The sequence below is a fragment of the Miscanthus floridulus genome, unplaced genomic scaffold, assembly GCF_019320115.1.
Source record: "Miscanthus floridulus cultivar M001 unplaced genomic scaffold, ASM1932011v1 os_1640_1, whole genome shotgun sequence".
Classification (NCBI taxonomy): Eukaryota; Viridiplantae; Streptophyta; class Magnoliopsida; order Poales; family Poaceae; genus Miscanthus; species Miscanthus floridulus.
The window spans coordinates 28370-50241 of record NW_027097829.1 but is presented as its reverse complement, the minus strand read 5'-3'; the positions used below and the strand labels follow the sequence as shown (position 1 = coordinate 50241).

At 45.8% G+C, this 21872-nt stretch overlaps 1 protein-coding gene across 1 annotated transcript; it reads right to left on the bottom strand.

Annotated features, from left to right (window-relative positions):
- Positions 1-440: 440 nt before the first annotated feature.
- LOC136534192 (uncharacterized) lies at positions 441-905 on the bottom strand. The gene has a single exon (XM_066526654.1). The coding sequence runs from the start codon at positions 903-905 to the stop codon at positions 441-443; it is 465 nt and encodes a 154-aa protein (XP_066382751.1).
- Positions 906-21872: the final 20967 nt, after the last annotated feature.

Here is a 21872-nt window from a genome sequence, read left to right as displayed (position 1 = left end):
CCGAGATCGGTGATGATGCTATTTGGTAGACCAAATCTATGGATGATATCTTCAAAAAGCTCAACTGCCTTCTTTGCAGTAGCCGAGATGAGTGGTTTGTATTCAATCCACTTGGAGAACTTGTCAATGGCGATATACATGTAACGGAAACCACCTGGTGCTGGCTTGAAAGGCCCGATCATGTCCAGTCCCCAACATGCAAAGGGCCAGGAAGCTAGGATGGTTTGCAGCTCTTGCACCGGCACGTGTATTTGCTTAGCGAAGAATTGGCATCTTTCACAACGTCGGACAAGATCTTCTGCATCAGTGATGGCTATGGGCCAATAAAAACCAGCTCGGAAAGTCTTGCCGACCAATGTTCTCGAGGCTGCATGGTTGTTGTAGGAACCAGAGTGAATTTCAAGAAGCAGCTTCGCTCCCTCCTCTTGGGTGATGCATTTCTATAGTATCCCTTCCTTAGCACTTTTCCTCATCAAGCTGTCATCCACCAGCACGTAAAGCTTGCTCCGATGAACTAGACGTTCAGTTTTAGCCTTGTCCACAGGTACCTCGGTGCTGGTAAGGTACTTGATGAATTGCTCCCTCCAATCGACGACCGATGAAGGTACTGCAAGTACCAACTGCTCGATAGGGGGAACTTCTTCAACTTCCTTATCTTCCTTGATGGATGGCGCCAGGAGATCTTGAATAAAAAACCCCAGCGGGATCACGGCACGAGAAGAACCGAGCTTGGATAAGTAGTCGGTGAGTTGATTTTGGTCACATACCACATGGTGATACTCGATACCATAGAATTTTCCTTCAAGCTTTCTGATTTCAGCACAGTAAGCATCCATCTTCTCGCTGGAACAAGACCTATCTTTGTTGAGCTGGTTGATGACCAATGCGGAGTCCTCATACACCATTAGGCGTTTGACACCGAGCTCGATGGCTATACGAAGACCATGGAGACATGCTTCGTATTCCGTGGTGTTGCTAGAGGCCGAGAAGTGTATTCGAAGAACATAACATAGCTTATCCTTGGTCGGCATAATGAATAAAATGCCCACACTAGCGCCATTGATGTTAAGGGCGCCGTCGAAGTACATCACCTAGTGTTCAAGGCAAGCAGCAGCGATGGGCTCTTGGATCTCGGTCCATTCAGCAACGAAGTTAGCGAGCGCCTATGACTTAATGGTAGGTCTGCTTCTGAATTTAATGGAATAGGTGCTGAGCTTGATAACCCATTTAATGATGCGGCCATTGGCCTCTTTGTTGCGAAGAATGTCCCCCAAGGGGAACTCAGTGACCATGGCGATCTTGTAGTACTCGAAGTAGTGTCAGAGCTTGCGCGACGTAATCAGAATTACATATAACAGCTTTTATACCTGAGGATAATGAGTTTTTGGCTCATTAAGTACTTCACTGATAAAAAGACCAGACGTTGCACCTTGTAAGCGTGCCTAGCTTCCTCGCATTCGATGACGATAGCTATGCTCATGACATGAGAAGTGGCGGCGATGTATATTAGCAGAGTCTCATCTAGCCTTGGCGCTGTCATGATTGGCGGCTTTGTCAAGAACAACTTGAGCTGCTCAAAAGCTAAGTTTGCCTCCTCCAACCAAGAAAAGTGCTCAGAGGCCTTGAGGAGCTTGAAGAAAGGTAGCACTTTTTGCATAGGCGTGATATGAAGCGGCTTAAAGCAGCCATGCAACCTGTAAGCTTCTGTATATCCTTGACACATGTTGGTCATTTCATATTGGTGATGGCAGAGACCTTGTCAGGATTAGGCTCGATGCCTCGAGCACTGACGATGTAGCCCAGCAGTATACCAGATGGAACTCCAAAGATGTACTTTGAAGGGTTGAGCTTCCATCGGTACTTGTTTAGGTTGGCGAAGGTTTCTTTGAGGTCGGCGATAAGGTTGTCGACTATCTTGGTTTTGACGACCACATCATCGATGTAGGCTTTGACATTGTGGCCGATCTGCTGGTCGAGGCACATCTAAATGGCCCTTTGATAGATAGCCCCGGCGTTCTTGAGTCCGAAGGACAAAGTTTTGTAGCAGTATGCACCAAAAGGTGTAATGAACAACGTCTTTATCTGGTCTTCTTCCTTGAGGGAGATCTAATGATAGCCGGAGTAACAGTCAAGGAAAGAGAGTAGTTCACAGCCGGCAGTAGAGTCTACAACCTCGTCTATCTAAGGCAAGCCAAAGGGGTCTTTAGGGCAGTGTTTGTTAAGATCCGTATAATCAACGTACATTCTCCATTCTTTATTCTTTTTTTGAATGAGAACAGGGTTTGCTAACCAATCTAGATGATACACTTCTTTTATAAACCCGGTAGCTAAGAGCCGTTTTATTTCTACCCTAATAGCCTACTTCTTGTCTGGCACGAATCAGTGGAGTTTTTGCTTAATCGGTTTGGCGGTCAGCGAGACATTCAAGGAGTGTTCAATCTTCTCCCATGGTACTCCTGGCATGTCTGTAGGTTTCCAAGCAAACACATCGGCGTTGGCACGTAGGAAGGAGACGAGCGTGCTTTCCTATTTGGGGTCAAGGTGAGCCCCAATCTTCACAGTCTTGGAGGCATCATCGAGGCCGAGGCCAACCTCCTTGATTTCCTTGGACTTGGCAGAGGCGCGGGGAAGCTCTAGCTCTAGAATCTCCATGTCATCAGCGGGTACTATCTTGGCTTCGGTGACCATGCTAGACATCTAGATGGAGAGGTTGGTGGCTTCAGCAAGAGCGAGACTCTCTGTCTCGTAGGCGTAGGTAATGGAAAGGTTGGCCCATAGAGCTAGGACTCCTATAGGTGAAGGCATCTTCAACACCAGATACACATAGTGTGGTACAGCCATGAATTTGGCCAGAGCTAGCTGGCCAAGTATGGCGTGGTAGGCGGTGTCGAAGTCGGTGACATAGAAGTTGATATGCTTGACACGGTAGTTGCTTGCCATGCCAAACTGAACTGGTAGGGTGATCTCTCCAAGTGGTCTAGATGCCCTTCCAGGTACCACACCCAGAAGGAGGAGTCCAAGGGTGTGAGATCTGATATCATGAGGCCCAACTCAGTTAGGGCTCCGACGAAGAGTAGGTTCAAAGCACTGCCACCATCAACAAGGACTTTTCTGAAGAGCACCTTCTAGACGGTTGCATCGAGGACGAGGGGGAAACACCCTATATATGGTATGTCTGCCCACTAGTCGGCCCTGCTGAAGGTGATGGGGATCTCGGACCATGGGCGATAACTGGGGTCAGTGGTAGTTTCTTCTGAAGCGACGGCGAGCACTCACCGGGCAGCAAGCTTTCGTTCCCTTTGACTCTCAGTGGAGGCGAGGCCCCCAAAGATGGTGGCGACCACCTTCTCATGGTCCTGAAAGGCGTTGTTGTTGTTCCTAGGTGGTCAACGACCTCTAGCTCTGTCGTTGGCGTCATCATTGAGCCCCTTGTCCTAGAACTCCCTGGCTAGACCAATGCAGTCCTTCATCTTGTGTTTGGTGTTCTTGTGAAGAGGGCATGGGCTATCGAGGATCTTTTGGTACTGCTTGTCATAGTTATGCTTGGCGCAAGGTTGACTAACAGCGGCAAAGATGTGTTCTGGCCAGCGGCGGCGATTTTGGCTAGGCCTGTGTCCTTCTGTTTGATCATGGCCGCTATCGCGATGATAGCTGCAGTTGTCGGGATGGCGGTCATTGTGACATCAGTCATCAGGGCGATCGTTGTATTGGTGAGGTGGTCACTGAGTGCCTACATCCTCGTTGAAGCGCACCTTGGCTTCCTCTACAACAGCATACTAGTTGGCGGTGGTTATCATTTTGCCGATACCGGTTGGCGGCTTACGGTTGAATTTGGAGCGAAGCTCGCGATGGTGGAGTCCTCGGATAAAGGTAGTGATCACTTCAGCTTCTGTGATGTTGGGGATAGAGTTCCTCATCTCAGAGAAACACCAGATGTAGCTGCGGAGGAGCTCGGATGGCTTCTGGTTGATGTGGCTAAGATCATGCTTCGTGTCGGGTCGAGTACACGTGGCCATATAGTTGTCGGTGAAGACTTTCTTTAACTCTTCCCATTAGTCGATGGAATCCGGTGCAAGGCTGGTGAACTAGCTCATGGCGGGTGGCGTGAGCATGATGGGGAGATAATTTGTCATGATGTTGGTGTCTCCTCCTGTAGCACGGACGGCATGGTGTAAGCCTACAGCCACTGAGTTGGGTTCATTCTTCCTTCATAGGGCTCGACCCCAGTGATCTTAAAACCATGGGGCCATCAAAGCGTTCGGAGTGCCCTTGTGAAAGCCAGAGGCCCCTTAGGGTTGTCGACACCATAGTTTGTGGCATTATGGTTGGGGATAGGCTTGAGGGCTAAGTCCGAGTTGCCGTACTCCCTTCATAATCCTGGCAGCGACATACTTCGTCTTCATGGCGACCAAAGCGACATTGCTTGATACGCCACCACGCATCCCGGAGGTTGCTAAGATGTACTCTAGCATCCTGTTCGACCTCCTAGTCATGTTGGCGATGGTGTTTGGCATGATACCCCCAGGTCCCCCTTAGAGAGGTAGCGACTAGTCTACGAAATGGCTTTGACTTGGGCGGCGATTGGACCTCAGCGTAGCTGATTGGTGAATCATGCTCATAGAGCACGAAGGTCTCTGATCCTTGTGGATCTCATTGACCTGACAATGAGCCACTTTAAGCATGGCGGCGATCTTGGCAAGCTTGGGTGTTTGAGGGAAATGAGTGAGCTTGTTGGCGGCTACTACTAAATTGGTGCTTAGAGTCTTGAAGACGTCGAGGCCGTCGACGCAGAGAAATTCTTTGTCAAGGTCACGGTAGAGCGGGAGCGGCCTTCCTTGAGAGTCAAGCCAATTATTCCGAGTAGCCTCGGCCCTCGCGATGGCTGCCTCATTTTCTCGCTGTTGTGCACGGTTGGCGTTTTGGTTCTCCCAAGCAACGCGCTCTTCCTCGGTTTCACCGTTCCGAGGAGGGCTGTCGATGCTAACGTTGAAGATCGCACCACCCTAGAAGGGTGGAAGGAGAAATTGATTGGAGAAGGTTTCAGTGAGGGTCTCCGCAGAGCCCTGAGACTCAGAGCCCAGAGTTTTCTTCCGGGATGGTCTGGAGGTGCGCCCTAGGGCTTCGGCCTAAGTGTAGTGTGTTGACGGCCGGCGGGAGCTGGACGGTGACCTGGTTAGCGAGTTTGCCCCTTAGGGCATGCTGGTAAGCTACGGTGGTGTTGGAGAATCTGAAGGGTAGGGCCATAGCCCCTGTAGTTTCTCGAGCACCCTCTGATAAATCTAGATTGGAGGGTGGTCGGCGCTGAACTAGAGTGTCCAGTGCCAATTCAGCGACGGAGAGACAATCAGCGAGCTTTAGTCTAACCCGATCAATGGATTTGATCAGATCGTCGTTGTTGATCGGCCTCCTTTGGTAGCAAGGAAGCAGACGGTGAGTTGTTGCTGAAAGAGACCTTAGAATTGCCTCCGAGATTAGATCTACAGTTGTAGGTGTAGGGGTGGCCGGCGCAGAACCAATCTACTCTAGCTCGAGGAGCTCTCCGACTCCATCAGCATTGATGACCCATGAGATGGATCCAACCGTGAAGATCTAGCCGAGCTATGGAAGGGACGAAGAGCCTGCAGAAAAAGCCATCTTGTTCGACAAGGAAACAGCATGCACACCCCTACCTAGCACGCCAACTGTCGATAGAATATCGTCGGCAGTCCTCCGAGGGGTATCCCATGAAGGTAGATTGATTGGCAGGGGAGCACGAGATCAAGAACAAGAAGACAACAGAGACACACGAGTTAGACAGGTTTAGGCCATCAATACGACGTAGTACCCTACTCCTGTAGTTTGTTGGCTTGTATTAGCTATCGTATGATATGCCGTGATTTTAGAGGGGGTCTCTGCCCGCCTTATATAGTCTGGGAGGCAGGGTTACAGATCTCATAGTATCTTCTAGATATCTTCCCGATGTCTTACGAAAGGCGCCGAGCAGAGTCATGCCCCGCAAGGCTTCTTCTTGTGGGCTGGGCCACCCCTAGGGGCGCAACCCATGTGGTCTGCCGTGGGTATCTAGGGTCGTACACCCCACAAGGGGTGTCTATAAATATTATTTGACTGGCTCTAGCTCACTCTCTTGGCCATTTGCATTGACATAGCAACCTTGTGAGCTTAGCCAAATCCCTCCCACTCATCTCCATCATTAATTCATCATCTTTGTGAGATCGGGAGTGAATCCAAGTGAATTGCTTGAGTGTTTGCATCTAGAGGCACTTGGTGTTCATGTTTCACTATGAAATTCGCTTGTTACTCTTAGTGGTTGCTGCCACCTAGATCGCCTGCGTCGGTCATGAATCCAATAATCAAGCCATGGCCATTTTGAGGTTCAGGAATTGATTTGATTGGCTAGATTTTTCTACCTTCAAGCAAAGGACATAAGTTCATATTGGTAGCAATAGATTACTTCACTAAATGGGTTGAGGCAATTCCTTTGAAGACGGTAACCTCAAAGAAAATGATTGATTTTGTTAGGGAATACATTGTGTATCATTTTGGGATTCCTCAAACTATAACTACCAATCAAGGGACAATGTTCACATTAGAAGAGTTTAGGGATTTTGCTGCCAGTATGGGAATTAAGCTATTGAATTCCTCTTCTTACTATGCTTAGGCTAATGGCTAGGCAGAGGTGTCCAACCAGATTATGATTAAGCTAATCAAGAAAAAGATTAAGGAACAGCCAAGGAAGTGGCATTCGACACTAAATGAGGCACTGTGGGCCTATAGGATGGCCTATCATGGATCAATTAAAACATCACCTTATGAACTTGTGTATGGCCATAATGCAGTTCTTCCTTAGGAAGTTCGAACTGGATCGAGGCGTGTTACACTGCAGAATGATTTGTCAGCCGAAGTCTACAAGAATCTTATGATAGACAATTTGGAGGACTTAAGTTGCCTTTGGCTGTGTGCTCTTGAAAATATCGAAGCCAATAAACTGATGGTTGCAAAATATTACTATAAAAGGTCAAGATTAAGCAATTCTCTGAAGGAGACTTGGTCTGGAAAGTAAAATTGCCGATCGGGTCAAAGGACAATAAATTCGGCAAATGGTCACCTAACTGGGAAGGACCTTATCGGATCAAATGTTATGCGCCTGGTAATGCTTATATTTCAGAAACACTAAATAGAGAGGAAGAATTTGGCCGAGTAATCAATGGGAAATATCTAAAGAAATATTACCCTAGCGTTTAGATTAATACTTAATAACCAATTTGTTCGGTCGTTAGCTCTGATAGCCGATATCAGAAAGGTATCGCCTCTAGTGCAAAAATAAGCCCAAAGAGGTAAAAGTCGATACGATGTGTATCGCCTATAGAAGCAAAGCAAACACTAACAAAGTAATGTGTATGAAGTATGAGACAAAGGAAAATCACTCAAGACAAAAAAGTTGTTTGCTAAATATCACCTATTACAAGCTACGGGCCAAAAAACACTTTGCTTACTATATCATTGGCCAGGGTGTTGAAGGCTACAGAGTTGGCAGCGCTAGAAAAGTCCTCTATCAAACGCTCATGCTCCCTAGGGTGCGCCTTATCTAGAAAACCGTGCGGAAGAAGACGAAGATTGTGGCCAGAATGGGCTTGTGCAGCAGCCAACGCCATGGCAGTGCCATGACGAACGCCGTGAAGAGCGACCTCCCTAACATGGTTTAGGATGTCATGCAAGTGAACCACCAGAACGGTGCCCCTGGCATTGACAAATCCTATCATGTGACCTGTAGCTGATCGAAGGCTTTCCAACTGAGCAGTTAGATCTAAAAAGATTTAAGGAAAGAATGATCAGAAATCTTGAAGGCAAAATTAAGAAGAAGATAGAAAGATTGTGGTAGATGTCTCACCCATGATTCTAGCTTTAGCTCTGGCCAACCTTTCCACCACTGGCTGGCCTCAAGGGATGATCGGCCTTGAATCATGGCCAAAGCCGACTCCATAAGGGAAAGGCAGCTAGCTAGGTTCTGGTTAGTCTGATCAATGGAAGCCAGAGATCGTCATTGCTACCCCTTGGGTAGCGGGGGAGCTGGTGGTGAATTGGTGCTGAAGGTGACCCCAAAGGTTGAACAGAGTTAGCCCTTTGCTCCGGAACGATGGGAGCAGCCCAAGTTGCACCCTCTTGGCGATGAAGGCGCTAGCGCGATGATGCAAATCCATTGAGGGCCTCCTCAGTAGACCTCTTGTTGTTCTCCTTGATCTCAAACCTATGAAAAAAGCAGGAACTATACTAAGGTTGCAGAAGGCTTGAGATGAAGTGGGTTGTTGTTCGATCCATGGCCGTAGCCCATATATATAGCTTAGGAAGGCGAGAAGATAGATTTCACCGGGGGTGTAAAATTGGAATCAGAAATGGAAGTGGATCGACACTCTAGGAATTCAGGGGATGGATAATGAAGAGATAATAGATTCGAACTTATTGCTTCCCCAAATTACAAAATATCATGGGACAGATACCAAGAATTTACATTGACCAAAGATCAACCCATCAAGGCTTCTTTGGATTGAAGGGAGTTTGGGTCCCACAAGGTCGAAGGTCATCGTGAACCGAATCAACATTGGCCCATTGATAAAATTGTGCCAGAGAAGAGGAAAGGTCACCCGCCTAACATATGCTCAGCCGATTTCTCAGTAAATTGAGGAACTATGGGAAAGAAGCCTATGGCTTTCTCGATGGGCATTTGGAGGAGCAAACAAGGGGAAGGTGTCTACACATTTTAGCCCTCGCAAACACTAGAACAACCTTGTGAGCATGGAGAGAAGACTCAGGTGATATCACAAGAATTCTTCTAACCGCAATAGCTGGTCTTGCTCAACGAGGCGCTAGAATGAGCGACACAATCACACTATGCACAAGAATTCTTCTAACCGCTCGAGATCTTCATAGCAAAAGGATAGACCATGGAGGGTCTAATAGAATCAAAAGCACTCTAGGGGGAGATAGAAGAGAAACATAGCTAGATTGTTAAGTTGCTCTCGCTAGGGTCAGATAGACATTTTATAGCTAGCCTAGAAAGATGAATCCAAATGCCCGTGAAGCAATGATACTCTCATGAAAAGTTTTGAAGCATGGGATCATGAGCTACATAGATGACAACAAACAGTAGATCCCAGATCAAGATTCTCTACACGTGACTGCGGACCTATCGGGGATACAGATGTGATAATTTTAGAATAAAATTACTTTTATCCTAAAATTAGGGGGCATGTGTTTACACCAAAATTTGGAAGAGTCGCAGGGACTCGAAAGCTCCCAAGATTATGTCATCAAGGAATTAATTGCGTGCAGATCAGAATCAGCTGATTCGAATGCAACACTAAAATTGGCTTTCTTCAGGAAGCGCCAGTAGATAACGACAAAGGCTACGATCGGCGTCGAGACAAAGCATGTTGGACTCTACAAAAAGGGAAAGATTAGAGTCAAAGTTATCTTAAATTAGGAATGTTTTCTCTAGAGTCAAAGATTATGATGAGTCGTGCTTAGATAGGAGTCATGCGCAGGTCCCGGGTATAAATATCAAAGCCCGGCTATTGTAAAAATACACAATCAATCAAATACTTGTTATTTACTTTTTCGGCTCTGGCCACCCCTTAGGAGGAGTAGAGTAGATCTCAATGAGTTCTTTAGCAAGTATGACTGCATCGATCTGGTCAACCTCAACTGCTTGTCTGTAAGTACCGTCTTGGCTTATACCTTTGTTTGTACGGCTACATCGATCCGGTCGACCTCCACTATGACTCTGGTATAAGTTAGTTATCGACTCTTGTCTAGTTCAAGTATGGCTGCATCGATCCGGTCGACCTCCACCACTCGAACTAGATTAAGGTCAAGTTATTGGCTCTATCTAAGGGTGGCGTTCCTTCAGATAGATTTATTAAGTTACCGATATTGCTTATTGCTTCCATTATTTATTTAATTATAGCAATATCACTTCGCTCGATTAGGATTGATCTAGATCAGCCTTATATCCTTTTTAACCCATCATTTGTTAATCTAAACTAATCTAATCTGCACTTTAAACGATGAGTTATGTTTTATCGGCTGTTTTACATCAATCTTGATCATGCATAGCGTGCGGTTAAGGCATGTTTGATCTCGAGTAGATCTAGTGGCTAGTGAAAACTGCTCTATGGCTCGTTATCACGGCCTGTGTGATTCTACCTCACACTCCACTGTTAGCACTATGGAGTGGGGATCGTTATTTGATAGATCTATTCCTGAGAGGACATAACCTTAACTGTGCGCTATGCCTGAATATGCTGTTTTAGCCGATATCGAGCGCTTTCATGAACAGTTCACATCATGAGATCGTTGAAGTAGGGATAGGTTGAAAGATGTGTTAGCCCCATGATCTTATTTTTGTATTATGGCCTGTATGATTCTGCCTCATGCCCCACTAATATTAGTAATGAGTTAGGGTCATCGAGTCTATTGTTGTTTCTACGGCCAGCATGATTCTGTCTCATGCCCCACTGGTCATAGTGATAGATAAGATCTAATATGTTCATTAGATTTATCTCTATTAAATGGTTGAATGATGATGAATTGTTTCTTTCATAAAAAGGGGTTCGGTTACTTGCAATCATTGGCTTAGCATGAACTAATTATTGTCGATATCATTTTGCCAGTGACCAATATTTATCTAAACAATGATATTCATTTAGAATGATAATCAATTCTTCTTGCATAACCCAATGAGCTTTAACCAATTTATTCTTATGAATATGTTGGAATCGACTATTTAGTCGATCTCCTTTCATATCGGCTCTTAGAGCCGCACATTCAGGACTATCTGGCAACACAGGCATGTTCCGCCCTTAATTACTGATAAACTTTCTCTCCTTATCAATTGTAGGGTTAAATTGACTAGCACATCTCGGGAGGGGTGCGCAGGATCGACCATCCCTACGTTGAAGCTAGGCGGATCCTCAGCTCTATCGAGTGGACCCTTCTGGCTTGCTCATGTGTCCTTGGCACGGGATAAAATTCTGTGTCGACAGATGGATGCGGCCCAATCTCAATTCAACCGCATTGATGCAGTAGTTGTTGATCATCCTCCATCCAGTGTTTAGAACTACCGCAACACATTCCTATACTTAAGTGAAAAAGTTAGTAGTGCGCAACTTCTTTCGCCCCCACTTTGTTGTGACATCAATCCACATGATTGTCACTGCTTCCCATGGCATCTGACGAGCCCACCGGTGGCAACATACAACATACGGTGCCAGTAGAGCACAACACTAGCACTGTCCCTGGTGCCACAGTTGTCGATGCTGATGGCGCAGCGCTTGCCAATGCTGGTGGTGCCATGGTTGTCGATGTTGATGGCGCCATGGTTGCCGATGAGGATGTCATGCCCATTGCTGCCATCGATTACAGGCGACCTATGTCATTTGTCTCTAGGAGGCTGGTATCATGGTTCGGCCATTCCGCTCTGCTGGGCATGCATCAAGGGTCAACCTAGGCGACCTATGTCGTTTGTCTCTAGGAGGCTGGTATCATGGTTCGGCCATTCCGCTCTGCTGGGCATGCATCAAGGGTCAACCTATCCGATGGCGCCGATGACAACCACTATGACCAACTTAGCGGTTCACCGGATAATGGAATGCATGGGCTACAGTGCTGGCCATGGCCTTGGACTGCACCACCAAGGGGACACCAACTTCATCCAGGTGCGACTACGCCACAGGTACTTGAGTCTTAGCATCGACCACACTGACGCCTCCTACATCATCCCTGCAACTATTAAACCCTCCAACGATTCAACCTTGTCTGATGATGAGGGCATAAGCAATTTGAGTCCTCATGATGATGAGGTCATGCAACCACCAAGCTTGTAGGAGAGACACACCAAGGTCATCTTGGATATAGTTATTAGTGAGTTAACAAAGTTGCTGACTAAGTATCCCTCCTATTACTAGGAGATGTCCCTACTAGATACAACACGCAAGATGTTGGTCCCTATCGTGCTGGAGACATTCAAGCAGTTGACATGGTATGATCCATTGGAGCAGCCAAATAGGAAGATGTAGGTGATGAGCAAGCTCAAGTACATACTCTTGGATGATGGGTCTACCTCCTTGTCGTATGTTAGGATTCTCATTGAATTGGTAGTCGACCCCATTATGAAATGGTTGAAGGAGATGTGGACTCCCACCAGTTTCCTATAGCAAGAATAACTGGTATAGTTCTTGCACAACCTACCACCAGAGTTCCCTCACACTAGGGAATTCTTGCATGATGTAGTGTTGCCCAGACTGTCCGGTGTCGCCGATAGGTACGATGCTTCCTGGGAGATTATTCCAATTAACATATTTCTACATCTGTTGATGTCGATGATCAACCAGGACTTGCTACAGGCAATGCTCACCAAGGTGCTGACCGTAGTCTAGAAGTTCCTATTGAAGTGTACTAGTGAAAACACACAAAAAAGTACGACATTGTGTGGCCATGGAAGCAAGCGGCATGGCCTGATGTTTGGAATGGGTTTATCGATGGTGTCATCATTCCTTACCTAAAGCATGGACATGGAAATGTCTGCAACAAGCCACCATTGAGAGGAATGGCAGCTATGGACACGTGGGTTGACCACCTGATGAGGTGGGCATCTAGATTTTGCCCCAAAAAATGCTTGACCTCCTATAGGGTGAGTTCCCTAGAAAAGATTAGCAGGGTGCTCTATGTAGGTGGTTCTTCATGGTAGATTGCGACAACAAGATGGTGCTATAGTATGAGCTCGCTTTCGGTGGGACCGATTGGTGAACGCCATTCATCGACAAGCTCATTATACAACACTTAGTGTCCTGGTTCATTGCCATTAGTGTCATTCGGCCGAATGAAGGGTACGACATATTCCACATGCTCCTTACCAGGTGGAAGCCGGTCATGTCGTCGGAGTCGATGATGAAGAAGGTCCTAAAGCGCTTCATGGAGAAATGGACTGATGGGCTATGCCGCTGGTTGTTCGATGCGCAACCCACAAAGGAGGAGGACGTGGCCTGGTGCTAGGAGTGGTTGTAGCTCCTAACACTGGATCTTCTTGCCATCGATAGTGAAATGCACAATGGCCTCCAACTGATCCATGAAACACATGAAATATCGTAGGTAACTTAGTAACTTATTAGTGTATTTCTATTCTGAATGATTGCATCTACGTTAGGCATTGTAAATGTTAATCGTTGGCACAATGTGTATTATTCTTTTCTAAATGCACATGCGAGAAAGTCTGATGCTATGCGATTGTGACATGCCAAACAATGGCTGAATGCTTTCACCTGTGTCAGTCATTGTATATTAAATGTTAATCGTTGGCACAATGTGTACTATTCTTTTCTGAATGCAAACACGAGAAAGTCTAATACTTTGTGATTGTAACGTGTCGGACAATGACTGAATGCTTTCACCTATGTCAGGCATTGTATAAATGTTAATTGTTGGCACAATGTGTACTACTCTTTTCTGAATGCACATGCGAGAAAGTTCGATACTATGTGATTGTAATGTGCTGGACAATATCTATTACTCTTTTTCTGACTACACCCACTACAACCTATTGCTTGTAAATCCACAGCAATTAAATCTGTATTAAATTTGCACAAAACCCGAAGAGCCTAGTGTGCCTAGTTTAGCCATAAATCTATGAGAGAGGTAAGAGCGAGGCAACCGCTCTTCTATGTCTTCCTATTGTACTCCTTCGCCTTCTCTCTAGCCTCGAGCGCATCTCGTCTTCGGCCGGAGTGATGGACCATGGGAAGTGCCTGGCAGAGAACCCTTCGGAGGGAAGCGGGCCTCCGTCGCATCTCTGCTTCCAATTATGGTGCCTTGGGTAAGGTGGTCTTGTTCTTAGTTGCTGGAGTCATTCCGTTCTGATCTCCATAATCTTTTTAGGGCTATTTCTCATGCCGTGACACTAGAGGTTGAGCATATATCCGACGTCGCCCGCTCTTCGACCACCGAGAAGTCAACGAGCCCCTTTGTAATTAGGATGTGGCTCGTGACCCATGATCTGACCCTAGGGGTGAGGTTAGTTGGCTCACGCTCTGCCTCAATGCCGTCCAGACTGCCCTTGCCACCTCAGAGCAGGAGACTGCTGATGCTCGGGCGGCAGTTGCCGATGCTCAGGCTAGGATGATTGGTATAGTTTCCTTCATTAAGAAGCTCTGTCCAACTATCCATGGCCTTGTTTTAACATTGTTTAGTGTTGTCAGCCCTAGAGGAGGAGTTGGTTGCTCTTTGAGAAGCGGCCCTCATCGCCATCAATGATGTGAACGTAGGGGGTGTACTGCTTGAGGACCGTCTGTGGGCCATGTCAGCTCGGGTTAGGATGGTGGCCCTTCTCTAGGTGCACCATGGGGCTGCCTTAGCCCTAGCCATAGCATAGCTTCATTCTAGCCATGATCTCCGCATGCTTGAACCTAGCTTTCTAGTTGCCACTGATGAGGAGAAGGAGGAGCTCACTAGTGACTTTATCGCCACCATGGAGGCCATCCTGGTGGCCATGCATGCGGGAGACATCATCCTAACTGCCTTCTTTGAGCCATAGACTATATCTAGGGTCATTTCAATCTTAATGAAAGTCTAGTTCATTACTTTAATTCGAAGAGCAACTTATGCGTGTCGCTTTGTCTTTCACAGTGTTTGCTTCTTGTGCTTGGATGTGAAAGGCTTGTGCGGCCGACATGCTCGGATGAGGTGATTAGGAGGTCATGGGCCAGATCCTGCCTCCCCTCTCGAAAGGAAGTAAGGTTTTAGGGAAGCTTCCTTCCCTCTTATGAAATACCGTAGGTTACTTAGTAACTTTGCATATTTCTATTCTAAATGCTTCCACCCGCGTCAGGCATTGTAAATGTTAATCATCGGCACAATGTGTATTACTCTTTTCTAAATGCACACATGAGAAAGTCTGACACTATGAGATTGTAACGCGCTAGACAATATCTATTACTCTTTTTCTGAATGTGCATGCAAGATTTGATTGCACACGAAAGAAAGTCCCCTACTCTATGATTGTAATGCATTGGACAATAGATTTTGTGTCCGAGCAACTCCTCGACTTGCAATGGGGTTGTTCGACCCTATAGTTCTCTCTTAAGAGGAATGGCTCAAGTTGCAATGAGGTAGTTAGACAAGATAGATGTTGCTCATATCGCACTTAGATGTTAGGTTTAGTATACAGTGGCAAGATAGTGATTAAAATGGTTCAACATGTACATCTTATTATAGAACCATAAAATAGACATTGTGTCCTAAGCAAGACTTCAATTATTACATCAAGAATCATTTTAAATCCAAAATTCGATGCCTACATGGCAACATAGTGATAAAAATGGTTCAACATGTACAACTTATTATAGAACCATAAAATAGACATTTTGTTGTAAGCAAGACTTCAATTATTACATCAAGAATCATTCTAAATCCAAATTTCGATGCCTCTATTCCCTCACCTTCTACTGCATCCCTCCCTTTGACTATCAAACTATCACCAATCTCTTGTGCGTCCCTTCCTCGGTAGGGAATCAAGGTGACTATGCATCTAAAGGATGTGGCGATGACGATGAAGTAGGCATCGAAGTCATGATGGTGCTATTGAGGTCGAACTCGCCTAGTGAGTGCATCTCACCTGGTGAGTATGCTAAAATCTCATCGTCCAAATCTGATGTCTCATTATGCTCAGTGAAGTGGTTACCTAGACAAATGGTGGACTATCCTATCTACTAAACTAAAGTAATAGTGTTAGACCCAAGGGTCGACTCAGCTCTATTAATGGTAGGATTAGTAGGCTTAGTGGTCGCATCAGGCTCTATGATTGTTGGAGAAGTCCTAGGAGGCTCTGTATGCACTATTGTGGCATCACACGCTGAATCTAGCCCCTCAACCTGATTGGGCAGAGAAGGTCGATCAACTGCCTCATGAGCTAAAGCTGAACTCTTCTTATGTTTGACTATAGTAATACTAGCACTAGGAGGTTTAGGCATCTCGTTCATTGGAGAAGCCCCGAGAGGCTCTGTATGTGTCCCCATGGCAGCTTGCACCTCGACCTGAGGGGGCGAAGAAGGTGGATCACCTGCCTCATCAGAACCTAAAGCTGGCTTAGGTGTCTTGAATGTTGGAGAAGCCATGAGAGACTCTATATGTGCCTCCATGGTGACTTGCACCTTGACCTGAGGGGGTGAAGAAGGTGGATCACTACCCTAATCAGGACCTGAAGCTAAACTCTGCTTATGTAGCGTCATCGCAATGGGTAACTCTGTGTGGATAGTTGTATTATTTGGACTAGTCAGATAACCAGCAATGGGGTTGACCTGACTACCACATTGCAACTGAAGCATCTGAAAGTCAAGGGCCTTAACCCCTATGGCACTATATAGTTGATTAAAGCAACCAGTGAACACATTGCAGATCAGATCGATTTTTTTGGCCTTGTAGGTTGATGGCCTCACAAAAAGCAGATGATTACTGGCTCATCTGCTCTTTGAGAAGGACCACACTCTCCATTTGCTTATCAATACTTGCTTTCAAACACCTCTCTTGTCATTCCATATGCTTCTAGTTTTCTTCTTGGCCGACAACTAGCCTAGCAAGTATCTATCCAAGCTCTGATAGTTGCTGAACGGTCCCTACTTGGCTAATGTCTCTGTAGTAGGTGGAACATCATCCATCTCTTTGTCAGCCACACCACTAGAGGATGACCCTCCCTCATCGTGGTCGTCTAACATAGGGTCGCGGTAGTCGCTGTCATTGGAGTCTAAATCTTGTATTTGTACATTCAAGATTCCTCCAATCTGAGACTGGTGCTCTACCTACCCAAGGGCTACATCCACTATTTCGTGTCTTTCTCTATCCTGTATGGGTAATAGCTCTTGAACAAACCTAAGGGCATGCTGTCCACGATGATGATCGTCTAGACTTGCTGACATATAGGTCATAACCTCACTAGTCAACTCATTGTACAGTGGCCCATTCTTTTCAGAGTCAATCGTGCATAGCAGATAGCTAATGATGTGAGGGTACTCGTGCTGCCATCCAGTACTAATAGCATCAGCTATCACATCCTCAATCTTAGATAAGAAAAAGTGTAAGAAGTCAAACTGCTCACCCCTCCATATTGATAGGAGTAGCCACTGTTGTAAGGTGGTCAATGACTCCCTGTTGCCGCCATGAGGCAGGATTGTCTTCCTCAGAGCCATGTGTAGAATGTAAGCCTCTGGATGTAGTCTGTCCAGTGTACGCAATGAGCCATCAGTGAAGGGGTCCATGAAGAGCGGCTGAATCTCCTAGTCTGTAGGAAAAGTACCTCTAGCCTTGCTGTGACGTAGAGGAAGACCATCTCCATAGACTATCTAGTGGAGCTTCTTGTTTGAAGTGTCACCCCTGAGGAGTTGTTCTAGGTGGTTATAGGATATTCGCTCTGGCCGACCATCGAGCATAAAGCCAATGAAGTCATGCTCTGGATGAATCCACACTGTTGCATAGAATTGACGCACCCAGCTTATCACAATTTGATCAGCCTCACTGAAAAGGAGAACAAAGTCTGGGAACCGTTCAAAGAGGGGCCAGATGGGTATACCAGCTGCTCTCTCAAGCTCATCCCAACCAAGTATCCTTTGGTCAACTAGTGTCATCCCACTAGCATGGTAGCTCCTGAAGAAACTCTCCTGAGTCACAGTTTAGAACTATGATTTTGTGCTAGGCTCTTTGAGGAGTGGAAACCAGAACTCAATATCGCAGAACCTGATGCTCCATATCTTCTTTGAGTTGTAATACTAAAAGTCATAGAACTAAACCACCACTTTCTTTCTCACAATATTACTTCTCCTCATAGCACCATTGGCATACACCAAACCTCCTCGACTGCTCCTTGTACCACCATTGGCAGACATCAAATTACCTCCACGACTGCTCCTCGTACCACCAATTATGGCACACATCAAATTACCTCCTCGACTGCTCCTAGTACCACCAATTGTGGCACACATCGAACCTCCACGAGTGCGAGCACCTACGCCCCCATGAGTAGCTGTAGATTTGATCCAAGAAGGTGCAAAGTGACTAGTCTGGTTTTTGGAGCGAAACTCGGTCATTTGCTGTAGTTGTTCCTTAGTGAGCTCCTCCTCCCTAAGTTTCATTTCAGCACTCTCCTCACACTGCTACTATCGGCGGGCCATTTGAGTCCGCCTATGAGAATTCCTGGACTCCAAGGCTAGCATAGCTTTGGTTGCTTCTTCCTTGGCCTCTTGGATACTATCTGCCTTCCTCTGCCTGTTCCTAGGCTGTGGTGGTGCTTGTTCCTCTGCTTCAGGGACACTGCGAACCTTCCTCTGGCTCTTTCTGGGCTGTGGGGGTGCTTATTCCTCTACTTCAATTTTGGTTCTGACTTTTAAATATTTACATTACAACTGTTAAGGTCCAGATTTGAAGTGCATTGCGTTTGATTCACATGTTTGTAACGTTATTCGATTATACATGGGTGATAGATCACATTAAATCATATTTGCTTTAGTGCAGCCATAATCGGATCACGATGGGAACTGATATTAGTCTATTCAAACTTCTTACCGCTCGCACTCAAGTGTGAAACATCATCAAGCAGCTGTCATCTTCTCGGCAGTCATCTTCTTGTTTGTTGTTCCACATTTTCAGACCTGAACTCTGTGCTTCGTTGGCATCCTCCGATCCATTGTGTTCCACACATATGTTCCTTCCCCACCTACTTCATTCCTCTCTGCCGCTTGCTATTACCATGGTTCTTTGCTTCTCACGTGCACGTGGGAGGTGCACAGAGAGGTAGGGTTTTGGAGAAGGGGATGTAACTTAACATGTATAACTTGGGGTGTATCTCAGTCCATCTTAAACTTACAACTAGAGGTGACACAGTTCAACATGGCGTGAGACAAACCAAATGCGCTAGATGCGTGAATATGATGAGTTACCGATCGGGTGCTCCCCACCCTCGTTATATGGTTCAGGGGTATGGTTGCAGATAGAGTCTCGATTGGTTTACATGTGAGTTTTCTAGTTTATTACAAGAAAATCAACTGGATAGAGTTGGTTTTCTAAGTATAACTTGCGATGCGTTTTCCAAGTAGACGATATACCCCATCTTGGTTGGGACTTCCCGTGTAGCCTACTTGGTGTACCTCATCCCATTTAGATTATTGTCCATACGGTGAGGTATCCTAGGTATCTATGACAAGTGTCATGCGTAAGTGAACTTAAGACATAAGCAATTAAACATATAAAATTCATATTCTTATATGTTTAAATGAAAAACAAGAAGTGTGATGTGTACATTTGGCTTAAGTATAGAAATAATTTATGCATTTGTTATATGAATTCAGCATTAGCCTAAGTTACATCACATACCAAAATATTTGACTTCGATACATATGTAATGTTCCTGGAGTATATGTCTGATGTTCTCTAATATAGTTTGGGATGTTCATATAGTATAAATGAGATGTTGTATGATTATTGTTGAGTATTCATATATAACATGTGAGATGTTTTATAGTATATTTTAAGTTATTCAAATAATCACCCTGTTTGCTTGTTGGTTTCAGCCAGCCCAAACCAGCCAGTCAACAGTGTTTTTCTCTTACAACAAACCAGCACCAGCCAGCCCAAATCAGCCCAGAAACCAACCAGCGAACAGGCCGAATGTTCATATGACGTTCTTTTTAATTTTCCTTTATTCAAATATTTTAGTCTAGTTAAGTAATTCAATGTTATATAACTGAAAAGAATAAACTAAAATTAATTGTTCTTGCAAAAAAAATGTATATTAAATTTTTGAGGAAATATTTTTTGTTGTCGCAATAAGGCATTTGGCCAATTTCTAGTAACTCGTAACAACCTGTTCGTTTGAACTTATCAGCTTGGCTTATCAGTTATGGTATAGTATTTTTGTCTCACAATAAATCAGCAAATACTACTTTTTAGTCTGGCTTTTCAGCGAAGCAAACAGTGCGGACAGTCATTCGAAGAAAATCGCATTTTGTTAATAGAATAATCTTTAACCAGTTTTGATCAAATCTAGACATCACCGACCACACATCGATTTAATATTTTAAATTCTTAGATAAATTATGTATAAAATTAGACTAATTTTATGAAAATGCTGTGTCTAATGACTTGTGATGCGTTTGGTGGCTTGTCGCGAGCGCGGCGACATTTGGGGGCAAAAATCAGCGAGTGGGAAAAAAAGCGCGCGTGTAGGATGGGAGCGCGAGCGCGAAACAGAGCCAAATCCCAGGGCATGTAAAACCCGTCGATTAGGGTCGTCCGCCAGTCGGATGCAGCAGCAACGGCAAGGCAGCCGCCCCCCACCCCCTTCGGTCGCGGCAACGGCCAGGCGGTGGCGGACCCATCCCCCATCGGCCGCGTCCACGTCCCAGCGGCGGCGGCATCCATGCATGTCGGTTGCGGCGATAGCCCGGCGGCGGCAGCTCTGCATCTTCGAGCGCCCTCACAAAGTCGCCGGTCGCCTCGGCACCGTCATTGTCGCGGGCGACCGCTTTGAGGCCGGGGGCTCCATCATCCAACCCCGCAACCTCCACGTACGCTGCTTTGCCGACCTCCTGGGCCTCGCCGTCAAGGCCGGGGGCTCTGTCTTCTAGACGCTCCGCCCATCGCCGCTCGGCAGCCGGCAGCTCCTGGTGGCGTCGCAAGCTGCACCTCCTCAACTCGCTGCTGCTGCTCAGGCGATATGGCCTTTCCCTGCTCAAGATGGACAGATTCGTCCAAGTTAATTCCTTCCCCCCTGTCATGTCTTGGATGCACAGATTTGCACTTGTTTAACCTGGTGCGGTGTGCTGATCAATTAGTTAAATACTGAATGCAGGAACTGAGTTTGCCAATTTTCCATGTGAGTTATATGTGAAATTACTTAGTGAATGATATGCTTGTCTTGCATGACCTGTATATATGCAGTTCCTGTATTTTTGAAGTTTCAGTTGTAATATTTTCTAGAAAAATATCATTATAGTATGATGATGGCTCATTACCTATCTAGCGTGATACTATCTATCTGTGGGACCAGTTGCTATTGTTTTGTGACACCAGTTGCAATTGTCAGGTGGTTTCAGTTTCTTTATTCTCAGTGATAAGAGCCTTTTTTTCCTGAATTTAGGACTGTTAATTGAAACTGAGCTTGAACTTGATTAGTTCTAGGAACAAGTAGTTAATCTATTGCATCTATGTATGTCATGGAAAAAGATTTCAGGCTGTTGATGTGAAGGTTCAGTATATGCAGCTGAAGAATCTATCCATCTCTGTCGGTGGCTAGTTTCTGGTTGCTTCATCTAGGAATTAGCATCTCACTATGCTGTTACCCTCTGATGAATCCTACGTGACAGACCAACGCCACCTCGGTGTGCGATGGTACTTGTATCTAAAGTGTGTCAGTCTAGAGTATTCTGTTCCATGCATGCTATTTTATCCTGTCAACTGGCAACACACTAGTATACAAGGATCATATCCATTTTATTCTGTGTGAAAAAACCCAGCCAAATAGATGGTTCACCTGCCGCCGCACGAGGACTCCAGAAGACGGTGAGATGTGATGGCTTGATCTTGCAGCCGCGATTTTTTTAACATTTTTTAAACTATTTTTAAAAATGGCACTATTTTTTTTTTTCAGAACTAACACTTTTGGACGCACTAGTTTGCACGGCGCGGCTAATTCACTTTGCCGCGTCATGCATGGCGGTGCGGCAGGGGCAGTCAACGGCTGCGGCGACCACTGACATGGCAGGTCTGACACGCCATCCGTCACGGCGCGGTAGGCCTGCCGCGCCACGCATCACAGCACGGCAGACCCTTGTACAGGCTTG